Source organism: Xiphophorus couchianus, chromosome 22, assembly GCF_001444195.1.
Source record: "Xiphophorus couchianus chromosome 22, X_couchianus-1.0, whole genome shotgun sequence".
Lineage (NCBI taxonomy): Eukaryota > Metazoa > Chordata > Actinopteri > Cyprinodontiformes > Poeciliidae > Xiphophorus > Xiphophorus couchianus.
In genome coordinates this window covers 17101199-17115198 of record NC_040249.1, presented here as the reverse complement: position 1 = coordinate 17115198, position 14000 = coordinate 17101199, and the positions used below count along the sequence as shown (strand labels likewise).

At 38.9% G+C, this 14000-nt stretch overlaps 2 protein-coding genes across 3 annotated transcripts in view; one reads left to right on the top strand and one right to left on the bottom strand.

The window, feature by feature from the left end:
• macrod2 (mono-ADP ribosylhydrolase 2) overlaps window positions 1–14000 on the top strand; it is a 476756-nt gene that overhangs the window by 83838 nt on the left and 378918 nt on the right. The window lies entirely within an intron of this gene.
• flrt3 (fibronectin leucine rich transmembrane 3) lies at window positions 2036–12831 on the bottom strand. The gene is made up of 3 exons (XM_028006471.1): window positions 12519–12831; window positions 5955–6675; window positions 2036–5250 (listed from the first exon to the last, which is right to left on the bottom strand). The coding sequence occupies exon 3, from the start codon at window positions 5206–5208 to the stop codon at window positions 3256–3258; it is 1953 nt and encodes a 650-aa protein (XP_027862272.1). The 5' UTR covers window positions 5209–5250; window positions 5955–6675; window positions 12519–12831; the 3' UTR covers window positions 2036–3255.

The window sequence follows — 14000 nt, the reverse complement described above, 5'->3', positions numbered from 1 at the left end:
GAAAACTTGACAGTGATTAAAGAATAGTTTAAAGGGACACGTGGGTCAGGGGTCGTGGGTGATAAGTCTGCACAGAGGGTTGTAAGGAGTCTGGTTCATTAATTTTGTCTCTTACGTGGTTCACTCAAAATGCCCAAAGTTATTTTGTTTTGTGTGATTTACCTAGTTAAAATCTGAACAATAAAATGCTCTTTTCACAATGTTTTTTTTTTTGTTCAACCAGGTTGTGTCATTACAAACACGCAAAAAACCCCCAAAAAACACAAAAGGTTTCTGACTAAAGGAACTACACTTTTTTTCAACTTTGAATCAGGTTTCTGGCTCAATAATAATTCAGCAAACATTTCAAGAGTTTCTCATAATATCTGACTATTGGATCACTCCAATAATTTTCAATTCATGGTATCTGTTAAGTCCCTTATTCATTAGTGACACTGAGAGTATGAAACCTGCTAATATATTTTAGGCAAGCTTGGAGTATAAATATATATTTTTTTTCTTTCTCAGTGCAAGTTATGTGAAATTACAACAGATATGTTGATATATGTTGTACAAGGTTAGGCTTTTTGTGACTTTGTTTAAATATTTAATTTGGAAAAGGAAAACGGAGGCTTACAAAAACCAAATTGCTGACATCATTCATAGTCAAACAATTACTATTGGTAATGAGATAAAGCTTGTTTGGTAAAACAACTAATTTTGATTCTCACTTCATGTGATATGCAGTGCCTTGCAAAAGTATTTATTCTTCCTGAACATTTTTACTTTTTCTCAAATTACGACCACAATCTTCGATGCATTGAATGCAACATAATTATTTTTAAAAGTTATGCTGCAAATAAATATGTTAAAAGAGAAGGTACTTCTGTATTCGGCCTCCTTTACTCAGATGGCCTTAAGCAAATCACCTATTTAGAGAAAAGCATCCAACTATTTATAAGTTAAATAACTAAATCAATAGACTTGTGGACAGAATAACAAATTAAAATTTAGTGCATCCACTTGCCATTCAGAGTTATCGGTTTAGGGGGAAAAAGCCTGGCTATTGTTTAGTAAAGTGTAATTAAATTGACGCAGTATGACTAAATGAAATGCATGTACAAAAAACCTTGAAAACCATGTGTCATCTTGCTACAGTTATGAATAACTTTGTCTTGGTCTGTCATATAACATTAAAATGAAAAACACTGAAGTTTGAGGTTCTGAGGGTTCAAAATGTAAAAAAGAAAGGAGATGAATATAAGGCATTGTATGCTGGCGTAGGTCAGGGTTATGATGTTACTGAGGTCAGGATGACTTTGCTGTTTTCTGCAGTTAAGTTTAACTGAAAGCTTTATATGATAGCATAAGCCTGGGGATGTGTGAACATAATGGCTTAATGGAAATATGCTTTTACTTCTATAATTTACAAACTTAAAAAAAAAACATTTAATATGAGGTCCTTATGGGTTTGAATATGCAAAAAAAGGTGCAATTTTCTTCAGCAATTTCATGTGCACCTTAATTGGGCCTCTGCCAGTTTGAACAGCAATCGTGCTGCCTGAAGCAGTGTGGACTCTGTGCACTGCAGAGAGGGGCATCCCCTACAGGGTCTGCCTGTACCACCCCTCCATATGGTGGTCTGTTGTGTGCCTGATGCCTGGGAGGTTTATCAAACCCAAGAGTCCAGTGTCTCAATTTCTGTTCCATTGTGGTATTTTTCTTCCTGACCCATTGTTTGGTTACACATGACTTACCAGCAGGATAGAACAACAGCAGCCTCAAACAGATGTTGCTCTGCTTGTGGTGTGGTACCAGTATGAGTTAATTTTACGTCCCATTCCATATTGTAGAAGGGGAAATGTGCATAAAGGATAAAAAGAGGATGTTTTTAATTTCCTATCATTTTCAAATTAAGCTTTTAGTGGGTAATTTGAGCTATCAATGAATTAAATTGGACCCGTGGAGCCTCTCAGGCTCTATGGTGCTTAGATAGAGTTTGAAAACTTAATATAATCATAATAAACTCAGAAATCATATCCATAGTGACATATTGTACTTGAATAGAAATATAATTTATTCTGAGTGTAGTTTTGTTGTATTCAATGTAAGACAGGGAAAAGTTGTTTTTGTCCACTTTTATTCTTTAATATGACCAATATTTCTCATATTCAAGTGTGTATGAAAAAAAGTCACTGGTTTCTTAAAAAGCTAAATACAATAAGCATTAGATCAAGGCACATACAAGACTGGCCAAAGGGCATAAAATGCACTTTGGTTTTTCAATTGTAAAGAACCGTTTACTTTAAATTGTGGCAACAAAAAAGTGTCCATTTGGAAAATAATATGAAAATAATACTCATGGGGAATTAAGGAGTTGCTGACAAGGTGGTAATTTGTATGAAAGCCAACAAGATGGGGCTTTTTTGGCCTGCAGACTAGAATGACGTATGGTACATAGTACTAAAGAATGCCGCCATTGTCATTTGGCCATTCTACAAATAGAGTAGGTGGTAGTGGGGGGTCCTATGTGTCAGCCAGACATGTCTACTTAGTTAAGGTTGGTGTGCTTTATGCCCTGTGCTGTGGCCTACAATCCTATCAGATACATTGGAACCCTGCTTTGCTGTGTTTTGTCTACCTGTAAAACAGAGCAAAATAACACACCCAGCAAAGCAGAAATAATAACATCATGGCACCTCATTTTTAGTTATTCATAACCACACATTAGGTGAATACTTGAGTAAAATTCTTGGTCCATAGTAAGTGGAGACAGCTAGTCTCTGCTCATTCTTTAAGATGCTTTATCGTGCCTGTTTGGTGAATTGGCCGATCATCTGTGCCTTACATTACTTGCCTTGTCATTTTTTTGCCTTTTTGTTTTTCTAACAGCCACAAAGTTAAAATAATGACCTGTGCTTATATTACAAGGTTTCCTAAAGTCTGATTGTTCAACACAGCAATGAAAACCCACTTTCACAGTTGACAAGTCATCATATCTTAATAGAACAAAGAGTTTCTTTAGTCGGTTGGTAACCTTAAGCAAAGGAAATACAGTACAAATTACTACAAATCCCTAAAATATAGAATTGCATTTGATAGTTCAGTGACAGCCTGCAATTGGAATCTTCTCAGTCTTCATAAAATGTCCTTAAATATAAATTATATGGCAAATGTACAGAACATTGCTCCCTTAGTCTCATATATCCAGTGTTTTGTAAAAGTCTTGCCGCTCTGTTTTAGTCACACACTGCTCTTGGATGTCTGTGTGCATCATCATGAATGGGAATGATCTGAATCTGGTATTCCACTGTCTCTGTAGCTCCTGTTGTTAATGCTGTTCTCATTGTGTGGACTTTTGTATAAACTTAAGCCATTTGGTGGGAAAATTGTGTGTATCACAAACTCCTCCTTGGACACGGGCAGATGATTTATAGGTATCATTTGAAAAGAAGTTTCTCTTATCTCCAGAATGGAATTGTCCTTCTTGGTGCCAGCCTCAGCGTAATCGTCCTTTCTCCGTCGACCTTTGTTGTAGGTGCAGTTCCTGGAAAAAAGCGACCCATTCCTGTGCACATACCAGCACACCAGTGCCAGCATGATTATTGCCAAAAGAGCCACGGCCCCTCCGATAATGGCAGCCAAAGGCAGACTGGAATTTTTATAAGGCTCTTTTTCCTGCTCTCTATTTAAAGTTGTAGTCGGTTGGTAGGATTTGTGAGGCCCGGTCTCTGTCTCGATGCAAACAGGGGTCTCATCTGACAGGTAAATATTGCTGGTCTCCATGGGAACCATGCATATCCTATAGGCAGAGTCTGGCTCCAGTGCAGTGAGGAGATAATCTGTCCTCTCTCCCTGCACAATGGTTTCAGTTATGGAGCCAAAGGCAGGGCTGTGTCCCAGCTTTAGCCAGCTGAGCCGCAGGGCAGTCATGGGTTGTGACACTCTCCATGATATATGAATTGCATCTGCACTACTTGCTTTCACACTGATGGTGATGATCTTTCTGCCTGAAGAGCTGGTAGTACTGTGGTAATTCTTACTGATGTCAGGCCCTTTCACCACAGGCCTTCTGGTGACAAACGGTGGCCACTGGGGCTGTGAAGGGCGTAAATTGTTGGAGACTGTGCTTGTCTCATATGTGGAGAACAGTTCTGAATCAGCACAGTCAAACATATCTGTGGTCAGATCTTTAATAGCCATGCCTTTGACCTTATCTGGCCCCTGGCACATGAAACCACGTACATTCACTTTTGTTGGCAGTGACCGCAACCAGTCCCGCACCCATTTCATCCTGCAAGTGCACTGCCATGGGTTGTTTCTCAGCAGAAGATGTGTAAGATTGTCCAAATCTTCAAATGCACCCTGTGGGAGGCTACTTAGGTTGTTACCAGATAGGTCCAGGCGATACAGCTGCCTCAAGTAGGCAAAAGCCCCAGATGGCACCCGGTTTATGTGATTATCTTGTAGGTGCAGTTTTTCCAAACTGGTGCCTGGGAGGTTTGCTGGCGGTGAAGTCAGGGAGTTCCTCACCAGTGACAGCTCAGTCAAGTTGATCAAGTTGATGAAAGCCATTTCTCCAATCCCACGGTTGTTCAGAAGGTTGCCATCTAAGATTAGTCGTTTCAGATTGATGAGATCTTGTAACGATTGCTCTGAGATGGACGAGATGCGGTTATCGTCAAAGCGCAGCTCCTCAATGCTCATGGGTAGGCCTATTGGGATGGTACTCAAATGGTTTCTGGAGAGAAAAAGCAGTCTCAAGTGATTACTGTCCCTGAAAGCCCCCTCTTCTATGCTGACTGCTGACACAGAGTTGTCATCCAGGTGAAGTTCCTCAATGTAAGGAATCTGAGCTAATGAGGCATGGGTTATCATTCTGACATTATTCTCCTGCAGGTGGAGCTCTTTTAGTCCAAGTGGAAGATTAGTTGGGAATTCATCCAGATTGTTGCAATAAAGATAGATCTTCTCCACATTTACCAGTCCGCGGAGCTCTGAGGGGATGCCTGAACTCTTGATGCGGTTGTTTTGCAGAAAGAGCACTGTAGCATCCAGAGGCATCCCTGTAGGTATGGAAGTCAAGCCTCGGTCATTACAGTATATGAAGGTCCCGTCACAGCGACAAGCTGAGGGACACGAGGCAGAGGTGACCAAGGGGTTTGCTAGACCCAGCAGCAGCCCAATCCTTATTAGGAAAAGGACAAAGGACTTGCAGTGACGTACCATCTTGAAGGTGCGTATCCTGGCAGTCTAATCACTCAAAGGGCCCTGGGGAAAAGAGCAGAAAAAGCAGATTAATGGACAAGGCCCTGAGAGAGGGAGCCAAATTCCAGTTTTTGTAATTGCTGCAGGTTTGAAAAGCTGCCTACAGCACTTTCTTGATTAAGTAACTGCTGAAAGAATCATTTTGCATTTTTCCGTTTGACTGATATGAACTGATTATGAGGATTAGGGTGTGAAGGCCTATCTTAAGGTTTTACTTTATACTTCTTTAGCGCTCACTGAAATTTGTTTTGTCATGCAAGTTTTTAAGGTAAAGTGAATTTTAAAGCTTTGTGGTTGAAAGTACGTCTTAAGTTTTTGGTCACAACTTCCTAAGTTTTACATCTTTTATAATGTATAAAAGATTATACATTATAAAGATTATACCACTTGATGCAGTGGTTTGATTGTTTGTTTTTTCTTCTTTTTTTGCAGTTTTTTGTTTTGGCTATTACTAGTTTCTTACAACTCTGGGTTGTAAAACCTTTGCAAATTGAGTTTTTTTTAATTTTTATTCCCCTCAATGTTAGTAACGTTGGGGCAGTCGATTAAGACTATGAAAATGAAGCAGAATTCCCATTTTAATCAACCCGAGAATACATTGGGCTTTAACTGAACATTCACACCCACATTTACTTATCTTTATCTTTTTAAAATAGGGATCTTGTGAGTAAATCAAAAAGACTCATAGCAATCTTTATTTACAATACCTGATTTAGACGAGGCTGTAAATCCTTTCCAATGAAAGAAAAATCCAATCAAGATTTCTTCTTAAATTTGTTCTTATCCTCACTGAAAGTAAACGTTTGTCCAAAGGGAGGGAGGATGGGTTCTGGTGATGTCCTGACCTGGTCAGTATTTGCCAAGCTGATCCTTGTTTGGACGATGACCTCTTCTGTGTTGTCAAAGGCTCATTCTTTCAATGCCTTTGCCATGGCAGATAAGCTTGCAGAAAAAAGCATCCCTTCTTGCTAAAAAAAGAACATGCACCCTTAGCTGATATTAAAAATCCCAGCGGCTGTTGCTGTAGTCAGGTTCAACAGCCATAACAGCCCCTAAGGTTTTTTTGTGTTTTTATAGAGATCCGTGAGTCGGATGGCAAAGAATCCTTCCTGCCATCAGGCTCGTCAGACATGATGGGTTGACACAAAGCCGGTCTGAGCCATGTCAATCCCCTTGGCCACAGGCTCAATCCTGGCCTGTTTGCTTGTGCCGACCGTGCTTTCAGGTAACCCAGAATCCTCTGCTTCCTTGTTGAGCCAGTACACACATTAATCCAGGGCTCAAGATCTTTTTCCTGAAGCAGATAACCAGTGTCCCCTTCTTCTCTAAAGAGCAATACGGGATGAGTTGCTGTTCCTGAAGGGCCCAATCTCCCTCATGCATCTGCACCTCGAGTCATCATGTCCTCCTGAAACCTGGGACAGTGCTCTGAAAAAAATCACAATGATAACATTTAGTGGAGAAAAGCTGAAATAATAAAATATTGGGATTTATAGTAGCTTTCTGGCTAGCATAAGAACAATACTGTTTCAAATACTTGCTATCTAACTTTAGTATGTTCTAAAGTGTTCAATATTTATACCTGAAATGGTAATCTTTTATAATTATAGCGACTGTTTAGCTATTATTGGGATATCATTTATCAGCTAATAAAATATGATAATAAACATGCAATTTACAGCTCTTCACCTACTAGCCAATTCGATCATAATAATATGCCACTTGATAGCAACATGCTAATTCTAGCATGTCAGTATTTTTCATGCAAGTCTTGCTTTTTCATGGTTTAATAATTGCAGTGGTAGAATCCAAATTCCTTTTCAGTTCAGCACAAATATATGTGAGATTTAAACCAGACAGTAAAATATTTATATACGATACACAGTATTATTGGTGGTAGACACAACATTTGTCACAAATTTTGCTTTTAGAAATATTGTTAATAATACCATTTGTACAAAAACTTAGTAATTAATTGAATAATAGTATTATTATATGTATTATGTTTAATTTATCAAAATTAAACATTTATCAAGTTTAATTTTGATAAATGACCAATGACCATGAATAAATTGACCAATCAGCCTTTTCCTAGTTGATACTGATTTCAGTTTTTCTTTTATGTCTGACCTTCTAATTTTAGCTTTAGATCCACCAAAAAAAAAAGAAAAAAGAGAGAAAAAAAAAAAAAAAAATTTCCTTTTTGTTAAAAAACAAAAGCTGAGGAATAAAAACGGCTGAACTTCGGAGTTTAAACATATTTATTGGGTAGAAAAACAAAATTATTTTTCTGTACCTCACCAAATTTGATTTATAGGTATATGCCAGTCTTAAAACTGCTTTACAATGTCACATTCAAAAAACCCCTTTTTTCCTGCCTTTTAGTCCATTGACCTTTTACTCCCAGTTACTCTAAATAACCAAATCTTTTCTATGGAGATGGAGGAAAGAATGCTTGTGCATGCACAACACATCTGTGATCTGGACCCCAAACTCAACAATAGGGGAGGGTGGAGCTCATGTGCCCTTCTCTCTCCGCTTCAATGCATAGCTGAGCTCTAAGTATTTTACAAGAGAACCGGTCCTGTGATTAAAAATAAAGAAGTCTGTCCAAATTCTTTTCCGTGAAACAAAAACGGATCCAGTCAGAGCTTAGTGTAATTACTCACACTGTGAAAAACACCAGTGACATATGAAGTCCATTTGAATTTCATATTAAGCAAAGGATGGGTGTTGCATCCCACCAGGCTGCTCCCAGCTACTTCGTGTGACCCTTCACGCCCACCTCATCCTCTGCTTACACACACCGACTGCCGTTTTCTGCTCACGAAAATAGATTTCCTTCACCAAAGAAAATGTTACGTTTCCTCTCAGAACACAATAGCTCTGTAACTATCCGTGTGCCCTTATGGCTGCTACCGTGTGCTGTAAAACATTCAAAGGTAAATTAGGAACAAGAAGCCCAGCCGTTTAACAGTTGTAACCCCTGACAAGGAGAAGATTAGGGAATTGAGAGGCTTGTAACTCGATTACAACTCCTGAGATGCTGTCTCATAATAACAGCCACCCCCCCTTCCTTCTGTTCCATCTAAACATGGGCTCTCTCTGTCCAGTATTACATTAGTAGTAGATTAGAGTCTAGGGAAAAAAAGCACCAGATGCGACCTCCAGTAACTTGTGGAATAAAGAGAGTTTGATGAGAGGAAAAAAAAAGATTAAATACAGTAATGGAGTTTTACAAAATGGCAGGATGATAGAGGGATATGGCATATTGGTCTGTTGGAATGGACTCCTAATGCAGCACTTTGTTGAGCTATTTCAATAGAAAATGTGCTTTTTCTAAGATGTTTTTTTCACTTTATGAATATTGTTAAATATGGAGTTTCATTTAAATTGCTTGGAAATTTAGCATTTTGAAAAACAAATTATTCTTTTCTGTTCCATCGAGCAAATTTTGACTTCTAAGGTTGTGCCATGGATTCATTCATCACTTATGGTACACCGTAGAGTTTAGACATGAACAGGATAACATCAAGAACTTATACCAAGATTTTACAAAGTTTCTGTGTCAAAGCTGCTAAATTGTCTGCTTCCTTTCCTCCACTTGTTACTGCACCCTGCTGAAGAGCCAACAGAAAGAATGCTCTTATGATTTTCTCTTACTTGCAAAAAAAAAAAAAAATCAATTTAGCCTATTTGGAAATAATTCAGCTTGCTGTAAAAAAATAATTGTGTAAACCAAAGAAACAGCATTCTTATTAAGACTATCTGAAGAGTTACTAAATTGTGCAGGTGTCTGCCTTTGTTTCAAAATAACCCTTACAGTTTATAGTGGTATTATATCTTATTTTTGAACAGCAGGAGGGATTGTTGCTGTTATTTTGTTTTTATCCTGCCATAAGAATTTCGTACTACCCATGCCTACCTTTGTTTTTTGCTTATTTTTTGCCATCAGAATTGTTAGAACCTTAGGTAACAGTCTAGCTTAGGGTCAAGGTGTAAAACAAAAAAGGGGGCAGTTATTTAATCAGATGGTATGTTGGGTAAGTTTTTGCTTAATTTAACAGAGCATATTCGGGCCTGGATACTTTTCTCCCCTACTTTTTTTTCGTTCTCTCCACTCATCGGATTTCAGGAGAGTGGCCCCTCTTCATTGTTTGCTCCAGGGCAAGCATGCAGACCTTGTAGCCTCACAGAGAGGATCGGGGCTGATGGGGTGGGGGTTATAAAAATGTAAACTTTTTATTAAAACTTATCTCATTTAAGCAGTGAATCAATCAAGCATTGTTATTGCATTAACCTGTCATAAATGGCTCTATATTTTGCAAATTTATTTACATTTGAGCGTTTTTTAGAGCAACTGTAGTTGTGCCAATTTTTTTTTTTTGGTTTATTCTTTTGTGATGGATGCTTTTCTCCATCGTTTTGATAAGCTCCGCCAACAGGAGAGTGGGTTTTCACTAGCTGTTATAGAGTGGAGTCTGCTTCGTTTAATCTGAACTGGCAAAGTTAAATTGACCATTGTTGGGGAAAAAATGGGCGCAAGTGTGTTTACAGGGGAGAAGAGCAGGAGAGACATAAAGCTGGACACTGATAGCCATTGTGAGCAAAATACACCCAAATGTACATTAGTCTGAAATAACAGAGACAAGGGCTCAATGCCCTGGAGTCATGTACTCCACAAGAAATGCTGCAAAATACCTCAAGCACAAACAATTTCATGCCTGTGTAATTATTGCAGAACATGATGACTTTTACTTTAGCAAAATACTGGAAGTTTTGTAAGCTTGCATTTATAGAGGAAAGAGCTGCATAGAAATTGCAATGGCTGGCTGTTAAATTATTCATGAACTCTGAAATTAATTTTGAACCACAGTAGAGCTCTCCATTGGGAAATCAATTCTGTTATTATGTTGTTCTGATATTCACTCTAATTCACAATATTATTTTGAATTATGACTGATTGCACAGGTATAGTTTTTGTTGGATCTGTGATTGGTCCAGAAACGTGTGCATGTGCAAATTAGCACATTAAGCAGGTAGGATTTTTTCAATGGAAGACATGAATGATTTAGTATTATATCATTAAATTATATGTATATCTTCTAGTAATGGACAAGTAAAAGTCTTGAAAGCCAGTTTGTCAGCTATTATTTGAAACTTCTTTGTGTGTTTATATGCAGAGAATTTCTTATTTCTCGGATGAAGACGTCAGGGTACCTGGCAGGGGTCGACTGTGCTGCCAAATCACAATAAAATGTTCATGATCCTATTCGAAATCTAAATGACGCAAATTACACACACACACAAAAAGCAAAAACAGGATGAAAAGAAAAATCTCTGAGTCTTTCTCAGATTTAGTATGTGGCCTCCTAGTGTTATCTCTAAATAGGCTGAACAGATGATACTTTTGCTGGCCCATTAATAACATATAGGCCCAAGACAGACGGGGGTCTCTCTTTTGTAGCTGGCTGAAAGGAGAGATCTGCAGCAGCTGCAATTGTTTTTCCCCACATGGGGGTGGTAGGCACTGCGAGATGAAATGTATGTATGTGTGTATGGGTGTGTGTGTGTCTCTTTGACAAGCAAAACCCAAGACATGAATGCTTCTGTTAAGCGGCACAAACCTATCTTGGCTCAGGCCGGACACCTTTCCCAAAATAAAGGGATTTGTTAACCTCCCTGCTGTTTTATCTGAGGCACTCTCAGTATTTATGGTTTTCTCCCAACTTTGGATTTCTTCTTGACTAAATGTGTTTCTTAAATCTTGGAAAACCTGGTAAAAAATACACCTTAGTGGCTCTGTAAAATATGAAAGAACTGCATTAGGTTATTTTAGATTAGGGCCTGCAGTTCTGCAACCAAAATAAACATTTCTCCACATGAACTGGGCATAAATATATATTTTATGCGTTCTTTCCTACAATTAGATTATTCCATCCTTTGTGACCTGGTTAGCTGTTAATCTTCTATATGAGTTCCTTCTGAAAAACAACTGACTGGGGACTTTAGCCTCAGGCAAGCTATCAGAGAGGAACTGGGCCTGTCCTCATGACTGCCATGTTTAACCAGCTATCTTTTTCCGTAATGAAAACAAGGGAAACCACCGTTGCTTTCCATGAGAGGGAAGCAAGAAGTTTGCTGTGTGCAGAATTGGTGCACAGCCTTGGGGTCATTATTTAGAGCCTGGATGACCTTATCGTCTCATGAAGATAAAAGGCTCTCTTAAATTGGATTAACAACTGTCCCTGCTTCGGTGTTGCCAATAGGCATGCCGCTATATTTCATTGGACTAATAGGATAAATATCCGTTTGGATGAAGGGAGAATAGCGCTGAGTTGGTTTTAGTTTTAAGCATATGTTTCTGTATATTAACGAGGTTGTTACATTGCATGCGTGCAATTTTGCGAATTACTGTGCTTACCTATACGCGTCCTGATGTGCGTAAAACTTGCATGAAATTGCACGTTGCATTGCACGCCTTTCTAAAACATATAACTAGGTTATGAGGAAATTTTTTTCGTTGGATCTACGCTAACAACCGATGGCAGTACTCCAGACAGCGACGGAAAACGAGCGTTTAGGCGGCATTCAGTCTCCCCAGCTGCCCCTTCACGTCCAACTCCGCGGGATCCGCGCTGCAATTTCAGGAGCGCACCGGGGTGTCTCCTCAGGCTGCGACACCGAGACTGCTCCAGACAGTGAACCTCGCTAATCCCCTCCAAGTTTGCATATTCATCCCAGACCATTCCCATACATACATGCGCCTCTCTATGCAGTGCTTAAAATCTGGAATGTTTGCAAGGAGCGCAACGATTTGCGTTGCGCACTAGTGGTGCCGAGACTAAAATGTGATTGTGGAAAAACAATACTGAGTTGGTGATTTTTTGTCTTTGTTAGAAATGCAAAATTAAAGGGATTTTGTATAGATCGCAGCAGCAAGTGGCAGGCACCGGGGGAAAAGGCTTGAATTGGTGACATAAAAACATATTCTGTGTGCTGCAAAATCTGTGCAGCTGAAGAAACGCTTTTTTGTGTTTGGAGAAAGGTGGGCTCACATTTTTATTATTATGGATATAAAAAGATTCGCGCCTGTCAGCATAGACAGGACCCGGTATTATTCGCCTGGAAAATAGGAGCAGTTCAGATTCACGCAACTCCTGAGGATTCCGCATTACTTTCAGTTAGTCGAAGAGAAAATCCAAAAGGCAAAAAGAGAGAAAGGGAAACGCTTCCAACAGGACTGCTGCACCAGCAGAAAGATTACTTACCTCTCAAAACAATCAGCAAAATGAAAAGTAACAGGTATCCTCTTTAAATGTGGCTCAGAAGAGGGAAAATAAAAATAAGTTAAAAAAAATTAATCCAATCCAGGCTAGTGAAAATTGAAACGCAGATCCAAGTGAAGAAAACGAAGAATAAACCCTCCTAACTCACACAGATTAAGAGCTACTTGGAGTTTATCTGTAGCAGCACTGCTCTGTTTTCAGTGGCAGCCCCCCTCACACAAATACACAATCAACTGGCTGTGAGAGGACATGGGCGCAAGTGTGGACCTCAGTACAAATGTGGAGTTGTGTGCGCCTCTAGCTCTGCTTCAATAGAGCTCTGATGTCATCTGGGGGAGGTCCTTCTTTCTCTCACTCTCTCTCAAGCTCTCTCTCTCTTTCTCTCTCTGCCTCCCTCTCTCCGTCATGGTCTCTGTTATGGTGCTTGAAGATGCAGTTCCGATTAGGTGCACTAGGGGGAGTGGAGGAAAGAGGAAAAAGCAGAGATTCACTCACCATGTGCCACAAAAGTCAGAAGAAGACCCCAAAATACAAGCATATAATATGTGTGAGAATGTTGATAAATATTAGAAAAACTGTTATTACCTGTGTCACTTGATCTAAAGAACAAAATCAATTTCAGTTTTCCATAAACGATGTCATCAGTTGTCATGAACTCCGCAAGGGGTGTTTTATCTCAGATGTACTTTTTTTTTCAGTATTTGTACTTTAGACAATTAAATGGGTTAGTGTTTTAAAAATAAAAATATGTGAAGGTCTAAAAAAAATTATTATTATTTTTTTTTGTACATTGACAGCTAAAAGATATTGTCTGATGTTGGACCAGAATAGTTTATAAGAAATTATGTGCACATTCTGTCAAATTATAACAAACGTTTATCCATTCATCCATCCATTCTCTTAACTTATCTTTGCAGGGTCTGAAGGAGGGGGCTTAGTGCCTATAATTGAGATTTTACATACTAGACAAACACAAAGTAGAGTAATTGTGAATTGGAAACCTCCCCCCACACCCCTCAAAAAACCCCATAAATAATAAATGTGGCGTTCCAACTTTTTTCTGCCCCATTTTACATTGATTTTCCTAAAAAGCCAATGCAACCATTTGCCTTCAAAATTCACCTAATTACTGTGCAATTTAATCTCTGTATAAAGCCAGATGTTCTGTGAAGCTTTGAGTCTTAATAGAGAACACAAGTGAACAAATGGCATAATGAAGTACATTAATCAGAAACTAGCCAAAAGGCCTATACTAATGCTACTGGAAAGTTGCAGTGACTCACAGCTCAGGAGGGAGAAACTGTTAACAGAAAACAGTCATAAGGTTTGTCACATAGGGAAAATAGAAAATAGGTTAAAGAAAGTACTTGAGTACTGAACTTTTCACCTAGATTCAGAACACTGTAGAAAAATAACACTCTTGGGCACCTCATCTCACAGTGAAACATGTGAGTGGCTACATCA

Coding starts and splice junctions, on each gene's coding strand:
- flrt3 (XM_028006471.1), bottom strand. CDS start 5,208: ATGGTACGTCACTGCAAGTCCTTTGTCCTTTTCCTAATAAGGATTGGG.